Below are 26,938 nucleotides of genomic sequence, written 5' to 3'. Positions count from 1 at the left end.
TTGACTGCCCTTTATCAAGTTTTCTCATTCTAAGTCTTTGTGTTAAAATTTTGGCTGCCGCAAGCCAATCAAATTCCAGGGAAACTTGAAAGGTCACACATCCTAGAAGGTTTCTTCCTCTTGTATGGCATTTGGCACTATTTTAGGGTTTAGTAGTTTGCATATTATGACCAAAGTCATACAAGTAGGTCAAATGGTTTGTTAGCCAATCAAATTTCAGTATTCATGCACAATATTCAGTTGAGCATAAAGCAATCCCAGACAATACACTTAATACTAAATTTGCTGTCTAAAGACTTGGGGACATTCCACAGCATTGTACCTGATTCTAATATGATTATTTCAAAAACATGATCCTAACCATGATCCAGATTGTACTGACCATACATTATTGCTGCAAGGAATATTATAAAATATTATTGTCATGAACAACTAGACTGATTTACATGAAAATAGCTTTGCATGGTCCTTGGGTTTGTTCAGCAAAAGATGCTAAGCAATGCAATTGTCAGTCAAATGTCACATTTGCTTATATGGCCATAAACAAATCATGACTTTTGCAAGACATTTTTACTCATAAAATTGTGACAATCACAATAATGATTGGAGGTGGCAGTTTTGTGCTTGGCCCATATTTAGTCCTTTTATTTTATAACTATATAGTAATTCCCTTGTGTTCTTTGTTTCACTGAAGGAGCTTGAAGGGGTTCTTTGAGAATCAAAGGTTCTTCCCCTTCTTCTATATTCATCTGCTGTTCTATACCGCTGGTTGAAATCTTGGCAACAAAAAATAGGTAACCACACGTACCAAAATGCTGAGACAAATACTCGTGCACACACAAACAGTTGTGGCAATTTAAAATATTTTTGTGCACGTATCTGACGCATATGTACATTAAATATTTGTTCAATATTTCATTTTTAATTAATTTTTACTATCAATTTTTTCAGTTCGTATGATATCGCCGATACGCAGCTTCAGGTCGACACGTTCAACACAACACATTTCTTTTTCAAATGGCCATTTTCAGGTGAGTTACATATGATGTTTTAAATGTCCTACTTATTGCAAAGAAGTCAGCAGAATGTTGAAATTACGGTGCACAGAGCAAAGCTAACTTGCCAAGGCTCTGACAGATTCCCTATTGCAGCGGTAACACTGCGGTATCATCATCTTAAGTATAAAACTAAGGAGCAATTTCTAATTAGTAAAGGTAGAACCATTTTCTATACATGGGAGTTGACTCAGGGAAATTAATTTGGACCTCACCCCAGTTCCGACTCTGCCCACATTGTTACATGGTGGTAAAATTTTTGTTGAGATGCATTATTGATTACGTCATTCATACCAAGATCCCCCTCATTAGATGGAAGGAAAAAAAACTCATGGAAGTCTATTGTATAACAGTCATAGCAGCTATCTGCGCATCCCGCGTTCATGTCTCAGCGCTTTACCTCACCTACGACGTCACATGGTGCTTTCCCGACCGGGCTGTGGGTGTGTCTTAAGCCATAGGGTTTCATTCATAAATACGTTTAGCTTTTAAATCAAAATTAAGGTGTTCGGAGAAGGTTGGGTGCCATTGGTTTCTGACTAAATATCCCTGCATGGACCACATGAATTACAATTAGGTGAGTCTTCCCCATTCAAGTTATTTTTCCTGTCTAGTAGAGGGATAGATCAATAGTAGCCTACATTAGTTGCCAATTTGCAAATGCATGTCTAATGTTTTGGTACCATTTTAAATCGCAAACGAAACCCCCATATATAAAAATGATCATAGCATGTTTGGCATTTAGGCAACCCGTTTTCGTTTTTCACACAATCTTTGCTATCAAGGAGGCAGCAAACTGATGCTTCACTCTCCATAGAAAAGGATGTCGCCAGCAGCTAATATGAAATTGCTAGCTATAGGACTTAAGTGGCAAGGATGGTGGTTTAATCACAGATTATGAAAAATAAAAGTAACAATGAGAGGAAGGCGTACGCAGTCAAGTTTGGGGAAAACTGGGCAAAACCATATCCATCATACACATAGATGTGTGGTTGTCTTCAGTTCTATGTCGTTGAGAAGACTATGCCTGGGTTTATTTTTAATTTTATGCACTGGGACGGGGTCCGCATTTCATTTTGTACGATAAAAGGTTAAATGTTGGAATAAATGTTATTTTGGAAACAAGAGGAGAGCAGCGCATACCCGTTTTCATGCAGTTGTCTCCTCTACTGAACTAAAAAAACGTAGCATATCGATTTTTAAAAACGCAATATTTAGTAAAAATGGGCGCTGACACTTGTTCCATGCAGTACATGGCGCCTGTTTGATATCGCAACGCGTCTCCAAGTTCTACCGAATATAACGTTTTTCATTTCCGTAGTTTTGTTTTTGTAAGAACGTATCGCTCTCCTTTTAAATGAAATTATTTGCTGTATTCCTTTACAGCGAACACCTTCGAGCTATCTTCTGTCAACTCAGTTAAACGGATGGCTGTTACGAATAAAACAAGTGCTAACGTTGTTGCTATTAAAGGTAAATATGCATTTATGTGCAGCCGAATACAACGAAAGCTATAGCCTAGCCGTCTAATTAAACCAATACAACAAATATTTTAGTATAATTGTGAAGCCGTTCTAAACCGCAATGGACGCAGTCATATAATGCATGTATTTTTTTCTCAAATGGTCAGCTGTAATGTCTCGCATCACTGCCTGTGAGCCTAAAAGGATAAAATGAACTCAGGAATGTGGCTGATCTGGGGCACGAGTGGAAAAGGCAGATGTGAGATTGAGAAGGATCAAGGAGAATTACCGACAAGTCATTCCTGAATTTTACTGCCATCGCCCAGACTGCTGTAGCATACTCCGTTACAAAGAGTACCGTGCTGAAACTTAACATCAGCGACTAATGCGCATAGCAATCAGCAGACTACTCACACACAAAGCGCGTTATTAGCGAAAAGCAATGTTGGTGTGCTTTAGGTGCTCTTGCAATAAATAAATGATCCAGAGGAAGAGGCGCCTCTTGAACTGGGCTTTGCATACGGGCGAGGTCATCCATTATACACTTTCTGAAAGTGCCCTGTTGAAGAAATTATATTCAGTTATGCAGTGTGGCAAAAAAAAGCCCTGAACCGTGTTCTTATGGTTTTTGGATATGATGTACTGTATTGCAGATATCAACCTGCTTCACTGGTGGTGGATGCAATTATGGACTCTAAGGATATCTCATGAATTTGTCCAATGAAATAGTTCATGGTGGAACAAAATATTCGTCAGTGATAAGATAATAACGTGTAAAATATGATAATGTAAGTACTGGAAACTCATTTGAGCTTTCAGTTACAATACTATAGGGACATTGACAACATGCAAAACCTTTTTCCATTTGGAAGTATTTATCTATATTCTTCATCTACATGGATTTCACTTCAAACAATCAAACAGTTCAGCAATCCACTTGTGTAAAATTTTTCCTAGCAACTTTCCCATTTTCTGCATTTGTTTATATTTAAATTGGGAAAACAAATTACTATCCAGATAAATAAACACAAGTTTATATCAGAGGGAATTCATTTACTGTATACTTCAGAACTGGTTCCATTATATTTTGGATGACTGGTGGTAATCTGACAGGATTGATAACTACAGTATGTGAAATGCAAATACACATAAATAGATCCAAATGGCTTTACAGGGAGTACGTTGAATAATGAGATGAAAGTCAGTTGGGCTGGTTTACTGTAACTTGATCAAATTAAATTAAGACCTCATCACAATCAAATAAGCCTGAATGCTATAAGTTTGTATGTCACACAGGAACACAGAGTGGCAATCAGAGGATTTAAAGATGGTTGTGATTGTGCATGTGGATTATGTGCTTCCTCACTTCCTCTCTATGCACCTCGGGGGTACTGAATATCAGGAAAAGCTATTTGTTTTGAAAAGGTTACAAGCGATCTGTCATCCAAGAAATTGACATTCTTTATTCTTCTCATAATACACAATCAGAAAAAAAGGAGACCTCATATTGGGGAACTCAATAAAGAGAAGCAATCAGCAAACTAATTTTCTAGTTCTAACACCATATTAGTGCTTAGCCTTCCAAAGTTGACATTGATTTATCCTTTAATCAATTAACTGTATGAAAAATTGAGTTATGTGTACTGATCCACAGTGATCAGGCAGACAGAAATTCCCTCTCAGACATGTAGAAGAGTTGGCAGGAGGCCACTGGATTTTGGGAGAGTGCAAAAGAGCAGAAACCTCAGACCCTGACAGACAGTTGACACCATCATGAGGGATTCCATGTGAATTGAGATTGAGATGAAAGTATGAAGACATCCAGCAGTGTTTTACTCTCTTTCCATCAGCCATACATTTTTACTTACTTTTTGCATGAGGAGATTATGTAATTTTGTGTTGTCATCTTTTTCTTGTCATGGAAACAGAGGGTGAAGTAGCAATGCATGCTTCATTGACACATTACATCCACAACTGAGTACCTACACGAAGGGTCAAAGTTTCTTCTTGATTCCTCAGGATTGACATTGTCTATCAGAAGAAGTAAGAAGTTATCTAAGAAATATAAAATTAAACATGCTCAGCTATTTTTTAAAGCATCAGAATGGTAACTTATCGCGGATTCCATGTGCCTCATATATGGATTCCGTTTTTGAGTGTGCAGAGTTTGGATTTACAAGCACAGGCAGTAGCCCAGTGGAAAAAATATTCATATTCCACTCTGTGGTAAAATAGCATTGCAGAGGGTAATGGGCTTTTGCTGCCTGCAGTCAGCTAAGCTTCTCTGCAGAGCTGAGGCGAGTGTGTGTGCAGACGACATCACAGCTGTCAGCAGGCGATGTGGGCAGGCACAGGCAGGCAGGCAGTGAGCGCAGGGAGAAAGCCGGGGGCTTTGCAGAGAAACGCACATCACGCACGGCGCACAGCCTCCCGTCGGGGTAAGAGCTGGCACCCCAGCACGGTCCTGTGTGACGCGAGCTTGCCGCTGTTCCCCGCTGTCCGAGCAGAGCCGCTGAGCGAGGTGAGAGCGAGAGTGTGTGAGGGCGCAGAGAGAGGATGCTTCCGCCGACCCCGCGAGGCTGAGCGGCGTTGCCGGGCCCTCGCCGCCCGAGCGCCGCGGCAGCCGTGCGCTGGTGGGAGCTCCTCAGTAAGCTGCTTGGGGAGACAGCTTGGGGGTTGGGTTACAGGAGTCAAAGCTGGGGGGGGGGGGCTAGCACTGTTGCTGGATGTTGAAAATGCACTTCTATGCACTCTGCAATATGCTACGGTCACTCCCTCCTATGCTCCTCCCATTCCTCTGCTTATAGGTGGTTTGTACATTTTCTGAAAGAATACAGCAGTTGAACATACAGGTCAGCCTACACTGTAGTATATGAAGATCAAGGTTTGGTTCGATGTATCAGATCAGTGGAAAGTTGTACACAAGAGTAAGGTACATGCTGTTCTGTTCTAGCACACAAGCTGTGGAAGGAAGGGGTTTTGAACAGAATTCCTCCGTAAGAGAAGTCCAGTGTGGAGCTATGTCTATACAGATAGGGCTATCTTCATCACAGTGCTGGGGCAGAGGTGAGACAGCATGGGTGGAAAGGGTTGTGCCGCTGTATCACGCGCTGGTGACTGTATGGCAGAGGTCTAACATCCCGTCCTCCTCTCCCCAGGGGGACGCTCACGCTCGCCTGGACCATGAGCAATGAGTCTACCGTATGGAAAAACCTAACCGAAAACACCACCGTAAGTAAACCCACCTCCCCTTCTTCCTGTGCATCATGCCGTCGTGATTCTCTCCCCAGAGAGAGCCTGCCATCGGATAAGAGCCTGGTGTGCACTTCAGCTAATGAAATCAAAACTTTGATCGCAACTTAATGAACCTTTGAGGGAAATTAGATGTTGTGCATCAGTGCTGTAGCCTCTTTAGACTGATATGTGGACGAATGAGTGGCAGTGAATAAGGTATACTTGACCTTGGATTAGACTGTTGCCATCATGTTTTATCTCTGGTGAAGGAGAATTGGGAAGCTTTATGATGGGTGGTGTTGCTCTTAATTATCAAGCATTCGTTCAAATACCCAAATGGGTAAAAGGTTTATGTCGCAGCTAAAGCTGTCATAGCAAGTAAAAGCAGCAGTTGTTTGTGCAGCTGTGTTTTTTTGTCAAGAGGGTGGGGAAGACAGGGTGAGTCATAGGGATGTCCTCTGTGTGGAGGCCCTCCAAGGGTGTCTCAGGGACACCACAGACAAACTCTTCCCCCTCCCTCAGAGGGTATGTGTCATACCCGGCTTATTCAAACTACATAGATTTGTTACTACGATTAGCTAGACGTTGCACGCTAAACGTAAAGACTGACGTTTGCAATCTTACCCTCGTCTTCACAGCTCATGCATCTAGTTACCCAAGGAATGAATACACTCACAATTCATTGAAATGATTTAATCACCATTTTGTGCAAATGTCAAAATTGTTTCAAAAGGCATTTCAGCATTTGTTGTGTCATGTTGCTTGCGCTTTGCTGTGAAATGAGGGGGAGTCATTTTTGCTTGTTGTGTGCACTGATACGTTTGAAGCAATGGGCTCCTGATGAAGAGTATGACTCTGTATCAGAAATGGGTATGGGATGTATTTTGTTCTTAGACTAAAGGTTGATTGTCACTGCGAAGATAGAGTCAGTCCAGACTTTGTGACTTTGAAAAGCATAATAAGTAGAACTGATAGTATTGGAGATGGATAGCATTTAAAATTACAGCATATGCAGTATGTAGCATACATACATACTGTATATACATATACTATATGTATCAAGTCTCCTAAGCTCCTGAGTGCCCCTCTTTCTGTGTGTCAGGTGCAAACAGGTTAATACGTGAGGTCCAATTGATGAATTACTCTGTGGTGTTTATGGATTGCCCATGCAGAAATCAGTGTGAGTAAATCAATGTGTTTCAGTACTGTGCTGTAATTGCTGAGGTGATGCATCTGCACAGTGGGGCGATACAGGAACAGTTCTCATAATATTAGCTGTTTTGCATCCGAAAGCCAACTGACTCATGACACCCAAGTAAGCAAGCTCCAGCCACAGTCTGTCTACCTGAGGTGTTTTGAATTCTAGCAGGAGAAGGGATTAAACATAGGAAGTTACTGAGGGGAAGGGATTAGGTGTGGAGCAATTTGTGTGTGTGTGTGTGTGTGTGTGTGTGTGTTGGGAGGTATTGTCTTTACACACTACGAAAAAATAATACATTTCATTTATAGAATATTTTTCATTTGGACACAAACTGTGTATCACAGTCATTCACAGAGAAATTAAGCACAAATGATAGATAATGTACTAAGAACAGTAAAAAAAATAGTAATGACAAGTAAAATGTTCTTACAGAAAAATGACACAATCAAGGCTTTAAGACAAAATGTTAAAGCAGTAATATACTGGCGGACCCTTGGATGATCTGGTTGGGCATTCCTAAACCATGGAGCAAGGAGACAAAAGGATATAGTGCCCCACTATGTGGAGTCAGATCCCAGGTACTGGGAGAGACTGGGATAATCTGGAACTGAGAGTGAGTGAGGAGATATACAGCAGCTATCACCTGACCTCCTCTTCTCACAGCACACATCTCATGTTTGGCGAAGAGGACGCAGAGAGTGATGAACAAGGCAGCTGGGCTGAGAGTGGTCTCGGCCCTTTGAAGTCTGTGAAGAACGCGCCCTTCCTTTCTCTGTCTTCTCTCCTAATGCTCCATCTCCATGAATTCTCATTCCACCCCCTCCTCTCCGTGACGCCCACGCCTGTCGGGATCCCCGAACATGGCACTTAACGCTTCAACCCCAGAACAATGAGCACACCTGCATCCCTCTCGCCCAGAGTCAGACAAGAGCCACACAAAGACCAAATCATGCATATGATTGAAATTTAGAGTCCTCCTCAAAAAGTTTCAGCTGCAATACTTACTTCAACCTGTAAATGCATGGTGGCCATTGTTGTAATGTTGTGCTAATGATGTGTTTGACTGTTGTTACACTGCCATTCCAGAAGCCAAATGCTAAACATGCCCACACATGTTCTTATAGGTGCCCTTTTTCATGTGTGTAAATATTCAAGATGCACATCTACTGTGCATCTACATGTACTTGCAATGCCATTATGGAGTACCTTGAGATATTATATGCAGTGGGCTTTAGAACTACTCAGTGTGATTTGGGATCAAATTTTGAAATACTGTTTCACTGGTAGATGGTTTTTGGTAGATTTTGTTTCATTGACTCTGGAATTTGGTGCTTCCACAAGCATGGTTCTCAGAGAGTAGAATTCATGGAAGGGATGAAAATAGGTTTATTAGTGTGGTGTTGCACACAATTAAAAAATGCTATAAACAGCATGTTAAGAAGGGGGCCCCCTATTGGCGGCAATCCCTATGACACCCGCCTCAAGATGGCAGCCATTCCCTTATCCCCCATTTCTAATTTTAGAGCGCAGTGCCCTCATTTTCCACTCAGATGGATTCTGAAATTGAATTTAGTTCCCTTTGCCTTTCTGAGACAGAGTCACACAGTACAATAAAGGGAATATTTATCTGGAGATCCTCATGGTCCGGCCTAAGTCTGCGGTCTGCCACTGCTGTATTTCAGAAAAGCTGCCAAAGAAAAAAGGCTTATTACAAAATGCATTATGACAGTCACCCAGACTTGAAAAGTGTTGTGATTGTCAATGTATTTAGACTGTTTTTGGTTAATGGAATATCATCATCAAATCATAGTAATATTTTAGTAATAGTACTTTAGCAGTTAAAGCAGAGTTATCCAGTAAAAAAAGCACAAGACACTTGAAATTAGATATTTCTTAAAATAAAAAATTACCAGCAAACAAAATCTAGAATGGACTATTAACTTTGTATTAAACTCCAAGAATGAAATATCTGTTGACAATGGATCACATTTAATTAGTAACAAATTTATACAAACAAGGCAAGGAACTGTAAACGGCGTGGGAAAAATCATGGGTTTTCAGAATGAAAACAAAAAAAACATACGGGTCTTTCGAGTGATTCAAGATACCCGAAAGGCAGAAAACAGCGCGCGCATTTCCGCATCTCATCAGCGTTAGTGGTCTTCTCACGAAAGGTCTGGTGTCGACTTCCTTCTGTCCGTATCGGTCTCTCCTCCTCTGGTCCCCGTGTCCCTGTTCTGTCCACTTCAACTCACCAAACCTTGCCCTCCTGTCCACTCAGGATGTTCCACAAGACCCCGGCAGACAGGATGGCTATGTCCTCCTGCTGGTCCTGCTGTCCATCTTCCTCGGGGGGATGTTGGTCCTGCTCTCCGTCCTGTTGATCATCTGTCGCCGCTGCTGTGAGGGAGACCGGCGCTACTCCAGGTGAGGCGGAGACCTCAACCCCTCTCCGCCCTTCTCCGTTAGAGAGGCTTAGCTACAAAAACAGAGAAGCCGTGGTGAAATGCAGGGCACATGCAGAACCCTGAAAACATGCATCGGAATCCTTGAATGAGGTTGTTTGAAGAAATTGTCATGGAAGAGAGAGAACTGGGGATAATCAAAGTACAGATGAGCATTTTTCCTATTTTAGAGGATGAAATAGCTCACCCAGTTAGGTAAAAGACGCTCTTGGGTTAAATTTCACCTGCAATTGCTTCCTCCCAAATGCTTGAGCCTCTGCACAGCTGCACAGCCAGGCTTCAGTCTGGCCAGACCAGAGGAGTGCAGACTTGTACAAATGATGAGCGTAATGAAATTTCATAGCAGCCATCGGAGGTGATTAATCTCTTGTCTTGCAGAGAAATAAGCTCTGGCTGAGACCAGTGAGATCACAGAAGCTAAAGGCACAGAGGAAATAAAAGTAGAGGCCTGTGTTGCCTGAAAAAACCCCTTTTATGCCGGTCATTTACAGATAACTCACAGCATTCGTGAACAATAAAACCCTGGCAAGAGGAAAGATACTTTTAGCTGTTCTTGTTCCTCATAACTCAGAGTGGCAGTGAGTGTGTGCTTCAAAAACACCATGCTAATCAACCAGTGGAATACTTAATGCTGCCTGAGTGAAATTCCTGTTGTTAACTGAGGCTGCAATATTTAATTTGTCATCAGAACAACAAAGCTATTGAATTAGATACACAGGGGTGAAAGACTTTAAAGGGAACCCGTATAAGGTCCATCCACTTGGTGTGTGCTTCAAACATAAAACCAAATTTAAATGCATAGTTCATTCATAGGGAGATTTAAATGGATATTGAGCTCCAATGCGATAAATACAAATAATCGAGAAGTCAAGCATTTATAGGATTCAGAGCGGCTCTATGTAGAGGAGGTAGCTGATTGTATATAGGTAATTATGTACAGGTCTTACTGTGATTGTTACTGGTATTAACAGTTACAGCACAGAGTCATGGGGCATATGTAACAAGAAACAAAATCTCTTGGCCCTTAATCTTGGTGTGTACCTTTTCCCGCTACTGTTACATTTCTCCTCCATAAAAGTAATTGGTCAACAGATATAGCTTATAATAGGACTGCTCCACAATCTGTTGACATCATTGCTGTAATAGCTTCAGTCTGAGGAGAAAAGAATGTCTCAACAGATGAGTTAAGGCTGCTGCATGTGCAGGTTGAGAGAGTTATATGAAAGCATTGATTTGTGCTTCCCCTGTCTGTGTGGGGGGGATCCAGGGCGAGTGATGATCCAGAGAAAACCAACACTACGTACCTGGAGGAGTCACAGCCAGTGCAAGGTAAGAGCATCCTATGTCCTCTCTCTTGTGGTATGGATTCGGGAGAGTAAATGTCTGTGTATTCAGCTGGCAAGAGCACATGAATAAGAGGTCTGTGCAGAACAATACAATTTGCTGAGGCAAGCAAACTCTTTGACTGACACCCCAGTAAAAATGATATGAAACCTGTGATTCACAGCAGAGAGACAATTGGTTACTAGTTCTCAGGTCAAAACATTAGTTTGGTTTATTTTATATAACTGAAATTCAGTTGATGGAATTTGTTTTAGGTTTTATTATCTGTGCAGTAAGCATGCGCAGCGGTAATCTGCACAATACAAATAATGTTTTTCTTTTTTTCCCAATGAGAACATGTGAAGCGTGCTCTTCTAGAATATGTCAGCCTCTGATGTTTATTGACTAAAGAAAGATATTTGTGAAATGACCCTTAAGAGTGGGGGTTTTCTGTATGCAGTATCCCGTCTTATTTCTGCAACAGTGAAGGTGGGGAGTTTTCCACCTGCTTGACTACCCGCCACAAAGGGACAGGGAAATGTCAGTTTTGTCAGCAGCAGGGTGCATCACCATGCAACAAACACACGGCTCCAGGAGTGACAGCTCCCCAGCGCCTGGACATTGTGTGTTAGGACTGTCCCCTGTATATCTCTGGAATTCACATCCTCATGCCTTCAGAAACATCACTTCCAGTTCACATACACGTGGACAGATGTATACTGTGTAATCATACATTCCTCACTGCATTTTGTCAGTCCAAGTGTGTAAAAAAGTAACCCCAGGGCAGAGCAGCAGAACATGGCTGGTAGCCTCAAGGCGTTTCTGTGTCCTGTTTTGAGTGGTTTCATTTTTTTGATATGCCCACAAAATAAAGAATAAAGTGCCCATAAGAGTGTCTTGGCTTGTGAGATAAATAGACAGTAATTCATGTCTGCAGTTGAACCAGTAGCCATCTTTCTCTGTTTTTACAGGGCAAAACATAGGTTGTAGGTTGTATTAATAATTTATATGAACCACACCTGTTTGAGGCAGAGGACCAGCCATTGATATGAGCAGTGACATGTAGGGTTAAGACTAAAAGGAATACAAGTAATAGGCATACCACAGAGACAAAGTATGGTATTCCCCAATTTGGAAAAAAACAGATTACCACTCGATTTACAGTAGATTAAAATTGGCTAGAATATAATACACATTTTCCCCCAAATTATGTTTTTAAATTTTTGCTTGTTTTACTCATTCTTTCCGTTACTCCTTAGCAGTGCTATGATAGAAAGTACTTTATAAAATAGTTCCGATCTATTGTTCAGCTTCCATTACAGTTGTGACAGTTTGACAAAATACCACAGGCAAATTTTCATACATCCTTTTATTATCATATTGCAGTGATAAACATAAATATTGCAACTGATCCACTCCATACCTCTTAGAGCTAAGTTGAATCACTAAAGATGAAAACATTTACCATCTCTTTCAAGAGTAGCTCTTTCAGTAAGCCAGCAATTGAGCCCTACTGTGTAACATTAATGTGAAATAAATACGTCTCAAAAGTCAGCTGGTTAGCTACCTCATTCACCAGCTAGCTAGTGAATCGTTGTCAATAATGTTAGGAACGTTACTATAGTAACATTCATGTAACCTTAATCAATACAGCCTGTTAAAGTCAGTCTTTTTTCTTTCTTTATGTAGAAAACCATTTATAAAAGCAATAAGCCTATGGAACGCAAACTGGTATATAACAGATATTGGCATGATGAGGGGATTGACATGGAAAGAAAAAGAAAGAAATCTTGTTCAACCATGGTATATTTTGTTTTTCAATCCACATCATTTCTCAGAGGAATATTGTTTTATGACGATTGCGTATCGTGAACTCCACCTTGTGCAATGTATTGTGAGCTAAATGTGTTATCTCATATCTACTTAACCAGTAATGTAGGCTGGGCTATTTACTTAGCCAAAAAACTGTAAGGCAGTACCACACCACATAACAGTGGTCCCCAAAAGAATGTCATTATGTCCCTATGTTCAAAGTTCTTATTACCACAATTTCAGATATACCAAGGCCTTCACTTGCTGCCTCTGTCCCTCAATGCATCTGTTCCAGTGGGGAAAAGTCATTTTAACTGTCTGTAGTAGACATGAGCACAGTTAGTAATAGATAAGTAGGACAATTTCTGTCAAAGATACTCATATATAAAAAATGGTGCTGGCTGCAGCCTACTAATCCAACGATTGCACAGTATCTGATGTCTGTGGACCATCAATAAAATGTTACAGTTCTTTCCCCCATGGTTAACTTCTATCCATCCTAGCTAGCAGGCCACTTGCTATTTTCTAGACTTAGGGCACCCAACACCCAAAAGCTGTCCATTCATGGCAGCAGGTCAATACTAATTAGGAGTAATATATACCACTCAAGCATTATTTTTATAAAGGCAGAAAATTTTATTACCAAGCAAGTTTATGCCTTTATTTTTGAATGAAAAGATAAAGTTGAATTCATCAAATAATTTCACTTTACACGGTATTCTATTATATTCAATAATAAGGATCTTGATGAAATCTGGATTTATTCTGTTTTTCTGGTGTACTGCTGGAGAGTAAGAACATTGCGGTGTAATGGCATAGTGGTTAGTGAACATGGTCTCTAACTAGAAAGCTGTGGATTCCAACCCTGCACGGTACGCTGCTGTTGTATATATCTCTGTATAATGGGTACAGTGTAAGATGTGTAATTCCTGCATAATGGCCTCTGCAAAGCAAGAGCTCTTTGTAAGTCAAGTTGGTGAAGTATCTTTGAAATGGCTGCATAGAATACCACCATGGATCAAAACATTTAGGCTGTTAGTTGTTTTATTTCCTTTGGCTTATCTTACTGTTACTTTTGCCCTTTGTGTTTGGGAAGATGCACAGACAAGTGAGTTTGGAGCTATGCAGATGGCCAGTATCATGCAGGTTTCCAGATATTTCCTGCAAGCCTGTGACAGGGGCTCCTCTCCCAGCAGAGATCACAATCAGGGTGGATGAGTCGGACTGCCTGTCGGCCGCAAGCAGCCATGACATGGAAACGGAACGATTCCTTTCCACGGGCACCACCGGCCGCCGGGTCTCCTTCAACGAGGCCGCGCTTTTCGACCACAGCAAGAAGACGCAAGAGAAAGGTCGCAGGTCAGATGCCCACTGCAAATCTGCTACACGGACCCTTTCATTTTAATGGATGGAATTTCCTCAGCTTAGCTCAGATCAAAGATTTTTTTTCCTATGCTTTTATTGATATCATAAAATCATGCAGTAATTGCAACCAATGAGTGGAATAGCCATTTAGCAAACCACTGTGGTTTTAGTGAGGATGAACATCTCCATGACATCAAAGATCTTCCGCTGGGCAGGTGTTTCTGGTAATAACTTTTCCACAGCCAACATGACATAGATGCTCAATGGAGCATATGCCAAAAAGAATATACATCTGCAGGGGCTACTATAAGAAGGAACGAGTCTCTTATTGTGCAATTGTGTAGCTCACAGCCTTGAGGTTTCCTTATGCCGATCTCAGGTACACTCTCACTGAGGGAGACTTCCATCACCTGAAAAACGCCCGGCTCACCCACCTCCACATTCCTCCCCCTGCCCTAAAGATACTCACCATCCACGAGTGTGAGTCATCTGAGAACAGCATCGCCATGACAACCCGCCCCGCCTCCAAGTCCAGCCTCTCCATCTTCCAGGTAACAGCCATGATATCGGTGCTATTAGTGGTGCTGTCATGCTGGTTATGGCTGTGACAATTAGATCATCTGGGGTAATGCTGTAATCAATCAGTGTGGATGAATAAAATATGTCACGGATATTAAATTCAAAAATGTACCATTCTACTTCATTTCGAAAATAGGAATTGATTAAATGCTGCTGAGAGGTTTTCCAATTAATGGTTCTTTTTTTTGCACATGAGTCATACTCTCCTAAATCCTAATATAGGATTCTGTTTGCCTGCCCAGTTGGGCTCTCCCCTGACTGCCCGTTTGTGTGTGACTTTCAGCCCTCTGTGTGCCCACTGCCGCAAACCGCTCTGACCAGCCTGAGTGTCAGCCCAAGCTCTGCCCTCCCTGGAGATGCGCTCAACTCCATTGTGGACACCAGCTTCAGTGAGAGTCCCCCAGCTCCCAGCCCTGAACAACCCCGCTCCAGCTCTGTGAGTTACAGGGGCTATTGAGTCAGGGTTGGGGGGAGCTGATACATGACTTTTGTACGGGAGTGATTACAATTAAATCATCTTTAGATAAGAATAAGGATAAGGATAAGGATAAGAATAAGAATAAGAATAACACATAATGTACAGTACCATTCAAAGGTTTGGTAGAAGGTACTACTTCCCACATTTTAGAGTAATAATAAAGATATCAAAACTATGAAATAACACAAATGGAATTATGCAGTGACCACAAAAGTGTTCAACAAATCAAAACTATCTTATGTTTTTGGAAAGAAATTCATACATAGGCAACAATGTCACTATTTATATTTGTCTAAGAAACATATTTAAGCATAAGTCTTTAGATCTAAATCTCTTTGAATGCATGTTTTCCATGATCTTAATCAGGTGTGTCCAAATTTTTGAGTGGTACTATATATCGTCAGGATATAAAAGGATAGAAGAGACAAAATAAAAAGCAAACATTAGTGGCTTGAGTTAACAGCCTCGTCAAAGTCATTTCAACAGATCAGCCAACCACGGTCAGCGGATGCTCAGTTGTCCACATTTCTGTCTGTGTTTGTTAGAGAAGCATGCGACTTAGAACGGACACAGTCAGGAGCAGTGCTGACACAGGTGATGATACACGGAGATGATTTTCACAGAGCATGGCTGTGGGTGTGGCTGTTCCCACTGTGCACAGATCGAGGTGATGGCAGCCGGGTCCCGGAACGGGAGCAGCCCCGGCAGCGCCGGCGAGGGGGCCTCGGCGAGCGGTGCCCCCCCGGCCTCTGCCGGCTCCGGCCAGGGCACCGTGCTGCAGTTCTTCACCAAGCTGCGGCGCCACGCCAGCCTGGAGGGGGCCAGCCCCTACTTCAAGATCAAGAAGTGGAAGTTCGACAGCAGCCAGCGGGCCTCCAGCCTGGACACCAGAGGTGAGGGCTCTCCGGGCCAGAGGGAGTTCACTCTGTCATGCACCAGTAGTGGGAATGCCATACTATTGGCACCTCTCTGTTGTGGTGCCATTCTGTATTGTGGGTTTGATACATGATTTTAGCGTGTCTGGATAGTGACTGGAATTAAACATTGCTAAGAGAATGATGAAAGACATGAAAGGGGACAACCCATTCAGTGTAAGACCAGTGCCATACACTGGTCTTAATATCCTGTCTCACTCTCACAGCCCTCCCTCACCACCACTCCAACAGTATTTAAGATGTGTACAAGTCAAGTAAGAGCTGTGAGATCAAGACAGATAGAAATGAATGGAAATTTGGAAGGTTTACAGATGTCTTGAAAATTACGTCATGGTTCTAGTTTAGTGTCCTTATTGTCTTCATTTAGGGTTATTATTCCCCCTGTCTTATCCCCCTCCTCACCCCCCCAGCCCCCACCACTCACCCCCCTCACCCGGCAGGCAATCGATGATGGTAGGTCCAAATCAATGACAGCTGCATCGCAGAGAAGCCCTGCTGTAACCAGCAGGTTGAAGGAGCCCAGCTGAACCTTTCATTGCATTATTCATGAGTACCGTTGCTAAACGGCTGTCTCACAATTTGGCCCGTGCCCTCATTCAGGTACGGAATGAGCTGGAATGAAAAGCTGGAAAGCTGGTGAGAATGTCGGTGACGTTAGTTGGCATAATGTTTTCTTTTTCGTCCATTGGGATAGGCAGTGGTGACTGAGGTGCTATGTTACCACTGAACATGAAGCCTGTTTTCTGATAGGGTTACGCAAGCAGCCACAGGAATCCCTCTTATAACAATCCGGCGCATATCCTCATTCTCAGAACACATGGTGAGATGACTCTCTCCTACCCGTAAGGCCCTTGCGACATGCTGTTCACTGTGACAGGCGCTGACAGAGGGCTTCCAGCTCCCTGTGCGGAGGTCATGAACTGGTCCAAACTTGTGGCCCAGTGTCACCCTTGTCAGTGAAGGGTGTAAAAGGGTGTGACATGATCAGCTACCGCCATGCAACTCACACTTTCTCTCCCCCGCATCTGTTGTCACTTGCTCCCATCTCCTGAGTGCATTACTCAGCCTCATGTGCGACAATAAGGACACTTCAGACACCCAGAATAGCAGGAGAGCAAACTGCAAATTTCTGTGTCGTATTATAACATAGCCCATTTCTCGGAATTCACAGTTTATCACTTGTCAGTAAGGACAACTCTCTGTGAAGCACGGTCGGGAAAAGAGCCTCTGAAGACACTTAATTGCATCTTGGCAGGATGGAAATGTTAATTTTGTTACTAAAAAAACATTCTTGGTCGGTGCAGAAAAAACTTAGATCTGAGCATAGAAGGGAAATAGATCTAAAATGACATCTAGCAAAATGAACTAAGTGTCTTTTAAAAAAGTGGGGAGGGTTGGGTTAGAGAATGATCAATAGAAGATCAATACTTGAATTAGCGATTTGCGGCCAATTACCCTTAAAGTGGTACTGAAATGTTCCTGCTCGTGCTTAATGTGATGGATATTGTGCAGTCTGCAACACTGCCTGATTGGTACTACATCAGATCAGGACCAGGATACACTGAGGCTGTCCTAGTGCAGGGAGTATTTGAACAGGATCTGAATCTGTTTCACATATATTAATTTACAGGAGGACTAGTCTGAATACTGATATAATAGTGGGTGACACCAATACTATTTGTATTGCTAGAAGGTTATTGATCCTAACTAAAGGTACAAACAATAACACCCCTTGTTTAGTGGAGCAGGTGGGAAAAGATTTTGAGCACAAGTGTCCCTAGGTGTTCATAAATATTATGTTTAAATATTAATTTGTTTCTGACCTTAATAACTGGTTGTAATTATTGACCACATGGTCAGGAAGTGTGCCATATGGCAGCCAACAGACAAACATAGACTTCATGAATACATTACAGAAACTCATAAAAAAAAAGACCAAGTCTGTGAAATTCACATTTCTGGCATGCAAAACCAACACACAAATGATATCAACAGTAATTAATAATAAAAATCATTTAAACGTCACTGATATTGTTGGCCTTCACCACCATAACCCAATTACTGAAATATTCTTCGGAACAGTCATTTAGGCTTGCTAGGCTAAGATGTCGGTGACTGCAGGTCATTAACCCTTCCAAATAGATCTCTTTCAAACCTTGATATAATGTATATCAGGGGCACTCACATTGACGGGGGACAGACCGAATGTGGGAAAAACGCCTGACGTTATCTTCCCAAAGGCCATCAGCAAAAGCACAGTCAGCTGCTGGGGCCCTCATTCTGACAGATGGCACAGTGACGCAGGGCTCTTCTCTTCCAAACCTCTCTGGGCCTGAGACCACGCCCTCCCTGTTTGCTGCAGACCTCTCACCCGCACGCAGGACGAGGGCCAGTTCACTGGACGGAGAAAGTACCATCTGAAGTCCCCGGGATCCGTGGCATGACATCAATGTGACGCATGCAGGAAATCACTGGCACTTGCTTTTAGATAAATTAATTACAGTTAAGAGAGGTCGGTTCACAACCCATTTACTACTATTTAGGGTATATCAGCTGTCAGCCAAAACTTAATTTGCCTATGATATAATCATGTGACTGTGTACCATACTTCCAGGAAATATCACATTTGTCCAGCATGGCTTGATTAGTGTTAGCACTTGATTCTTTTAAGGAGAGTAATTTACTGCAGACTTTGCATACTTCGCTCATTGATTCTTACAAACAGACTCACGCTTATTCACCAATATTCCGTTTTACTGAAGAATGTTACAACCTAAACATTGACCCCTCTGCACAGCTCCTTCCTCCCAGAGGGACTGATGATGCAGTCTACCCTGATCTCTTTCTTTTTTCCCTACTCATCTGGCTCAGAGAGCACAGAGTAACTTTGCCTGCATCTTTTTAACCAGGGTCCCCTAAAAGAAGGCAGTTCCAGCGCCAGAGAGCTGCCAGCGAGAGCATGGACCAGGAGGAGCACGACGCCCACCACATCGACATCATCCAGTACATCGCACGCACGCATGACGTTGCATACTGCCCCGGCCGCTCTTCCCCCAGCTTCCTGTCCCCCCCCTCCACACCACCACCCTCCCTCGGCAGGTATCTTTAATTCCCTCGCCATTCATGAACCGCGCTGCATCGCCACAGCCATTGCCAGTGCTGCTCCTCATAATGGCTCATTCCATTGACAACCCACAATGGCACATTAGCCTGGAATAGGTCTTGCAGGTCCTAAGTAAACGTCAGTTTGCTGGCAAGGAAACACCAGGACCAGTGGATTCAGAATCTGTCCAATAAGAGAAAGAGGGTAGGCAAGAAGCCTTCAGATCCACCGTCATCACCCACGAGGACAGTGGGAAAACCAGAGGTAGCTGGTAACCTCAAATCTCCATCATGGCTTCAGATGATTGTAATCTCATGCAATCACTCCGGCAATTTGTGTTTGATTTTCATCTGCTCAGTCTGTATATCTCACTGCACATAGCCATGTCAGAGATGAACCAGAGAGTGAAAAGTCTATGGAAGTTAATGAAAACTGCTTAAATTGTAACTCCCATCACTTGACATGAGATTCAAAGAGCAATGGGAAACTAAGAATAAGAGGAACCTGACAATCACAATAAAAGAAAAAAAATAGAGATGAACAAATTCAAGTTCCTTCATTTTCCATTGACTTTTCATTGATTTACCTTTGTCATACAGATCTGTTTTTGCTGAATTGGTAAGACAAGCATTAAATACAGTCCCATAGTATGTAGGTAGATTGGAATGGTTTTTGTTTGGTAGTGAGTACAAAGCAATATGATTTCACACAATCATATCTCTGAACATAAGTAAAAAAGAAAACATGATGAAGGGCTATAACCTGCACTGAATCTATCGCAGTTTCCTTGAGTCTTCCTCTGACTTTATTACAAGTCTTAACAAGTGATCCCATGTATTTATAAATCATTGTATAACAAGGTATTTTAATGGCATTAAAAAGTTTTGATTGATATAATTCCCATCTGTACTATGTGCCATTCACAGTAATTATGCTCATAGAGCATATAATATGAAAAATCAGAGGTCCCAATACGGGTGCTTGGGGGACTCCATTTTGCAAGCTACCCTGTTAAGACTCACTCCCTCTTATTGGAACTCCTTGTGTTCTGTGCTGAGGCCAATTTTGAATACAGCTTTTAGTTAAAGAGCTACTCACATAGCACTTTGGTACAATGCAAATAAATATTATCATAAGTCTAATTTAAATCTACACTTTCTGTAATTTCTTCAGAAAATCCAGATGATTTGCGTAGCGTATTCCCCTCTGTGGAATCTGTGCTATGTACTACCATTTTCCACCTGGAATCACTAACTTTACCATGGCTAGCAAATAACAGATTCCAGCATTTTGGCATATAAACATGTAAGACCAACTGGCCTGGCCTGTTACAACTTGAACAGCTTTTACAGTGGTAATGCTAACTGACTAAATAGATAAGACGCGAGAGAACTATCCTACCGTTACCTGTGAGACATTGCTTAAATTGCCATAAACTGTTTGCACAGTAGTTAGGCTTACGTCCAATGAATTGTGTGATATGACTAGCATTACCTAGTGTCCCAGTTTGAGTAGTGCACTGAAGCTTAGCTATATTCTGCCAGTCGTCATTTGATTTAAATTTTGTAGTTTCCATTCCTGCTGCTTCCCCTTTTCAGGGTTATGTCAGTTCAAGGTGTTCCACTCCAAAGGTTTTGAAATGCACAAATTATTTCAATTTTAACTGAACAAAGATAATTATCAAATGAGCAGGACTCAATAGCCTGTGAGGACAGTATGATCAAGATGCATGTTTCACACATCACTGTGCTCAGGGATTGTCCAAAGCTGCTGGAAACCACTCGACATTGCTGCCATTTGTTATGCATATATCTCTGTATACATGCCACAACCACAATCTTACTCTGTTCACTAAAGACAGAAGCATTCATTTTTCTGAAGTGGATGGAGTGAGCTGGTTCCCCTGCTAATGCTCGATGTCGGGGTGTCCCTGCTGCAGGTTAGAGGTGGAGGTGGTGGTGGAGGCCAGCTGCAGTGGAGGGAGAGGAGTGATTGGTATGTCTCCTGAGCCCCAGGAGGAGGGACCGGTGGCTGGGGCCAGCTGCCGCCAAGAGAGCTCCGAACACCAGACTCTGTACCGTGACATCTGGACCCTGCGCGCCTCGCTGGAGCAGTACGCCTCCTCTGACCAGAGCAGCAACAACGATAAGGACTCCGTCCGGAGTGACGCAGACAGCGTCTGCTCACTAGGAGGCGGGACCGAGAAAGGGGGCCTGCCCAGTTATCCCTCACAGGACATTGGGGATGAGCCGGAGGGGGATGCAGAGCTGCCTAAAGAGGAGGGGGGAGACAAAGCGGGCAAGCAGGACAGCGTGGATTCAGAGAGGGGCAGCGACGGGGAGTCCGGAAACCGCAAGCTGCTTCAGATGGACAGCGGATACGCCTCCATCGAAGCTCCGTGCCGAGCCCCGGAGGAGCTGAGGCTGTTCGGCAGCTCTGCTGGAACCAAGGACAAAACGGCTTCAGAGAAGAGGCACTTCTTCACCAGCGCTGGCCGAAAGGGCACCGTGTGCGAAAGCTTCGAGGCGCGCCTCTTTGAGGAGGAGCTCGAGGACGAGGCTGTAGGTGGGAGCAGCCTGGAGGTCGAGAGTCCCATGGGGTGGTCTCCGTACGGGCAGATGTTCGTCCCTCGGGAATCGCACTCTCACCCCCACCTCCACCTCCACCGGCGGGACTATAGCATCGACGAGAAGACCGACGCGCTCTTCCACGAGTTCCTGAGGCACGACCCCCAGTTCGACCAGCAGGAGTCGCCTCTGCGCTCCAAGCATCGCTCCCGAGTGCACCTCCGCAAGCAGTGGCAGAGGTCCAAGCAGTACAGCGACCCCGGCGTGCGCTTCCCCCCTGCCCTGGAGAGGCAGCGCACCCCGCTCCGCCGAGGCGACAGCGTCAACTACCCGCTGGACACCTGCTACCACAGCACCCTCCCGCGCATCGTCAGCGCACCTGACGAGGAGGCCAGCGAGGGAGTGGCCAGCGCTGCCGAGACGCCCATGGCCGAGCCCGGCGGCGCAGAGGCGGAGGAGGACAAGAGGAAGGTGAGCCCCAGCAGCAGCAGCAGCAGTCGGACCATCAAGGAAGAGGAAGAGCGCGCCTCCTGTTCCCCTCCCCCCGCGCCGGACAGTACGCTGGAGCAGGGCGAGCCCCCCGAGGATTGCAGGCAAGCTGGGCAGCCCCCCGAGCCACCGGACGAGCGCTCTGCCCCCCCGCCCCAAACCCCAGGCTATGGTCCACAGACCATCACGGCTGAGCTGACGGACAAGCTGGCTGCCAACCTGGAGGAGCGACTGTACACCAGCCTTCGCAGGGCCAAGGACAGCCCCGAGTGTGTGGTGACTGTCACTCACGCCTCTCCTGACCACAGCCCAGTGTAGCATGACTCCGATTCCCTGTCTGCTCTTTGAAAGCCTTTGAGTTTCAGTTCACCTCCAGGTAACTTGAGTCTTCACCTCCAACTATATTGGTCCATTAATAAACCTTAACCATGGTACATACCTATATCTTAACTATACTCTCCAAATTATTACATCTCTATCACTGCTTTATGCCTTTCTCCAATGAGGCAGGTGATCATTTAAAGAGCCTAGATGCCCTCTGCACTAGTAATTCCACTGTGAAATCAGGTGCTATAAGACTTGCTCACACTACTGCTGTAGAGACAAGATGAACTATATTCCTGTCCACCTTGGCAACAGGGCTCCTCTGGCTTCATTTTAGCATTCTTTTGCAGGGAAAGTTCACAATCAAGTTTGCTAAGAGATCTCAACAGGATAGACATTTCATTCACTCCATGTACATTACAGACAAGCGTTGTGACAATTCCCAATTCAGTTAAATAGAGGAAAATGCCTTTTTTTCAGTGAGATTATGCCCAGGTCCATAGGAGACGTTGGTAACAATCACTATACAGCCACTCATCTGCACACTTGTGACCATTTCCTTTTCTTTTTGTTCGTTTATGTTGTGGTATCACAAAACATTACCACAAAAGAGTGTTTTACAGTAGAGACATAAACGCTGCTGGTACACTTTCCTTTGATATGGTTTAAATATCAGAGGAGCTCTGTTTGAGGGAACAACCCTTTAAAATAATGTTGCATGGTCTAAGGTTGGACCTATTTATTTGCAGCCACATAACATAATGCAGGGCAATATTGTAATGCAGCTTCAATTTTTCATCTCAAGGGAGCAAATCTGAGAATACATGAATTGAGCAGATCTTAAGATTCAAAGTCAAGGCAATGATCTGTAAAGTGATTTTTGTTCTTTAAACCCTTAAGCGCTTGTGTTGTAGCCAATACAACATGTTGAGCTGCAGCATTCTAACAACTACTCTCTTGGTTTCGAAGTATATGGAAATGTACAGTAGCTTGTATGTGGCAAAAGTATGTCCTGGTAGAGAGTAGTTTTGTGGGCGGGTTTCAAATGAGAGAAATTGCACTATGATATGGGGTAAGTAAAAGGGGGTTCATTTCTCATATCCAAATTCTTCCCAACACCAAATCAGAAAAGCTCCTTTTTAAAGTGTCCTTGTCTTTTAATAGTGTTGGTGGGAGTGGTGCAGAGCTTGTTTTCAGGGAAGCACTCACTGGAAAAAGAACTGACTCCGGTTCCCAGTGAGAAGATTGTGAATACCGGTTATTTGATATCATTGTATGTATTTATTTCCATGTGCATTGTTTGTATTATACCTGAATGGTACCTTCTGTTATTAATAGTCAGCCATTACGATCATAATCGAACCCCTGTTACAGGAGTAGGACGTAACAGTGTTTATTGTCCCATTCAACATGAAAACTCTTCTGTGCCAAAAAACCTGTCTTTTGGCATTGTGGATGACTACTACTTCTTACTAAGAAATCGAGGGCAAAATGTATTCATTTAGTTTGCACAAACAGGGGCTTCTTTGAGAGCCTGAATGAGACTGGCACTACCATAGATAGAGTTCTAGGAAAGGCACACTGTCTTTATACGTTCCACAAATAGGCTTTATGTATGTATGTATATAGGTTTGCTTTTTGTGAATGTCAAAACTTCATCCTGGCCCAAAGACAACATTTTTTATTTTGTACACAGATGAGACACAAAAGCTCTTTGGAGGACATTTCCACATCTCACCTGAAGTATTCCCCACAGAATACTGATGCTGCCAATCAAGCCAATAATCACACATCATTTCCAATTCTTGGAATGTGTCCTACTGCTGTACCATCACAGGCTTTCCCACTTGGTGTCTGACCATTTAACTTTCATAACTGGTGATCTCCTCTTTATTGGTAGCACCAGGGTTCTCATGGTCTCATGTAAAATGAAGCAGCCAACAAAAGGTGTTCAGTGAACATGAAGAACAGGTTGTGAGAGAGTCTTTGTAAGGTTCTCATGCAGGGCTGACCAAACCATGTGTGTCTGAGGAGCTTCTGTGTGTAAGGCTAGTGGTGAGAGCAAATGTCTCCTTTTTTGACATGAGAAATAGTCTCCCATGTTTAGATACATATTCATTTCTTCAAACCTATGTCCACATAAGGTAGATCTACGCTGAATGTTTTGTGGCAAAAGGCTGTTGCAAAATCTTTGGTCAGAAAAATGGTTAGCTCTTCCATTTATTACTATAGGGAATGATGTATGCCTCATTTCATGTGTACAAAGAGAGTTGAGATAGTTATGAGGACAAGTCTTGTCTAAATTAGCAATGTTAAATACAAACTTGAGGCCTGGAACTCAAGGTACTTTCTTTTATAGATTACCTTATAAAAGAAAGCACCTCTCCAAAATCGTTCAGGACCATTGTGTACAATTTAGAAGGTGCCCTTTTTCATCAATATACTAAGGATTCAAATCCCAGTACAGGGCCAGTTGCTGTTCAGCAGGGCCAATAAATGATTTGGTAACAAATGTATGAGATCTCTGTAAGATCCCGTCTGTTACAAATGCGCACTAGCCATCATGTCAAACACAAGCTTTCAAAGGCTTTGAAAGAACTGACTCAAAATTCAGAACTGATTTAAAAAATAAAGCCACCCTTGGTTCTGCTTGTGATTTTGTCAAGGACGGGCTGACAGTCACATTACCTATAGTCATTTTTCTAATGACCTTCAAATCTCAACCAATCCAGACTTTCTCCTCTAAGGAAAAGACCATGAATTGGAGTCTAGCGTAAGAATAGAAAATCATTTAAGTGCATTGTAGCTAGAGAGTAATGCTAAAACAGAATTGTTTAGAGGTATAAAAATCTGGCCAGTTAAATGCATTTGTATAAACATCAATTTAGTCTTGTTCAGAAGCACAGTAGTGCCCTGTCACAGAAGCTAGATTAGTCTATGTCTTATTAGGTGTAGACATAAATGGGGCCAAACTGTGGTAAAACATATTTTTACAATCTTAACTAGATTTCCTGCTATCTACAAGTGTCCACTTATTTTGTATGAAAACGTTCTACCTTAGTTAGATACATCAACGAGATGTAGGACATAAAAACACTGGTCATTGTATACTAAAGAGTAGCCTGTCCAATGCATTGATACATTACTGTGCATAGTTTTGCATGTGAAAGCAGTTTTAGAAAAGAAATTGGTTTTCCCAGATCTACAGTTCAGAATCAACAGTACCATTGTCAATGCTGTTTTATTAATTTTTGGAAAAAACACAGAAACGAGCAAAATATTGGTACTTTAGGGTTTTTTGTATGTTATGGATTCTATATTTATTTTAGGAGTCATGCCATGCTGGCTGGTAAGATTTTGTGAGTTATATTTCCATGAAGAAAAAAAAATCTATTTCTGTATTCCTGCTTGTGAAGTAAACTGCTTGTTTCTAAAAGAAAAAAAAAAAAACAAAACAAAAAAATGAGTAGAGCTTTCTAAATTTTTGCCTTTGCTGACCCGAATCTATTGAGCCTTGAGGGACCAAACAATGTGTACACATTTATTTTTGGGTTTGTTTTTTTTTTTTTTCCAATCAGTAAATAAAACAATGAAGCATTAATTGCGGTGTTTGTGTGATCCTTTGCTCTCTATTTTAATCATCATTGTAGCTTTGAACCACTGAGCTCCCTTCACCGGTAGATAGTGTGGGAGATGCAGCAATGTGTTACGTAGCGTAGATAAGTAGTACTGCACGTAAGCCAAAAGGTTGTACTGTTCGATTCCCAGGTGGCCCACTGTTGTACCCTTGGGCAAGGTAGTTAAATACCTCAGCAAATATCCAGCTGTATGAATGTATAATGCAAAAATCTGGAACCAGTGAACGTTCCTCTGGATAAGAGTGTCTGCTAAGTCATAAAAACATAAATAAAAAGCAAAAAATGACTGCTGCACTCAGTTAAGGACAGCACGATCCGTGAACTCCACCTCTTCCCACCGCTCCCTCTGACCCTCTTGTGTCCTGCTGGTTCCTCAGGTGTTGAACCCATCCCTGCAGACATGAAATATTCATAGCAGCAGAGCAAATAAATGAAACATGACTGTGATGTAAATATGATTCAAAATCGATAGCAGCCCTGGAGGAATGCTCAACGGCCCACGTACCAACTTCCTCATCCGTGACAATACCTTTAAATAAATGAACACGTATAATAGGAGAGGATGGGATCTGAGCTAGTGCCTTCTTGGCATCTCTTGTGGCCATTCAGCGCAATGTAACGCCTTTGCTGTTGTGCCGAATTAGCACTTGGAGGAAAATCATACACATCACACCATGGCTTCCACATTAGCCTTTGACAACAACTGAAGCAGAACAGCCCTATTGCCAGTGAACCCTAAAACAGTGTAATGTTGACAAATCATCCAGAACAAGGTGATGATGGCAATCCGTCAAAATCAATCCATGTGTGTCAACAGAAAGACAGACAGTCATGGCTAGCCAGGTCTCTGCAGACTAGGAGGAGAAACACCTCTAGAGGAAGAGATTACTAGTCCCACTTCTCACAT

At 42.8% G+C, this 26,938-nt stretch overlaps 1 protein-coding gene across 3 annotated transcripts; it reads left to right on the top strand.

Annotated features, from left to right (window-relative positions):
* The first annotated feature begins 1,490 nt into the window (after positions 1-1,490).
* On the top strand, positions 1,491-25,002 carry cbarpb (CACN subunit beta associated regulatory protein b). Of its 3 annotated transcripts, none has more exons than XM_036522325.1 (10): positions 1,491-1,632; positions 5,677-5,749; positions 9,235-9,380; positions 10,686-10,747; positions 13,750-13,912; positions 14,298-14,469; positions 14,781-14,933; positions 15,637-15,868; positions 18,820-19,009; positions 20,953-25,002. In XM_036522325.1, the coding sequence occupies exons 2-10, from the start codon at positions 5,702-5,704 to the stop codon at positions 22,385-22,387; spliced, it is 2,601 nt and encodes an 866-aa protein (XP_036378218.1). In that variant the 5' UTR covers positions 1,491-1,632; positions 5,677-5,701; the 3' UTR covers positions 22,388-25,002. The 3 variants fall into 3 exon arrangements, with proteins under 3 accessions (XP_036378218.1, XP_036378216.1, XP_036378217.1); XM_036522323.1 differs by having other exon boundaries at positions 13,747-13,912; XM_036522324.1 differs by lacking the exon at positions 1,491-1,632 and adding an exon at positions 4,900-5,039 and having other exon boundaries at positions 13,747-13,912.
* Positions 25,003-26,938: the final 1,936 nt, after the last annotated feature.

Source organism: Megalops cyprinoides, chromosome 2, assembly GCF_013368585.1.
Source record: "Megalops cyprinoides isolate fMegCyp1 chromosome 2, fMegCyp1.pri, whole genome shotgun sequence".
NCBI classification, from domain to species: domain Eukaryota; kingdom Metazoa; phylum Chordata; class Actinopteri; order Elopiformes; family Megalopidae; genus Megalops; species Megalops cyprinoides.
Note: the sequence above shows the minus strand (reverse complement) of the source record. Positions and strands in the feature narration are given on the sequence as shown.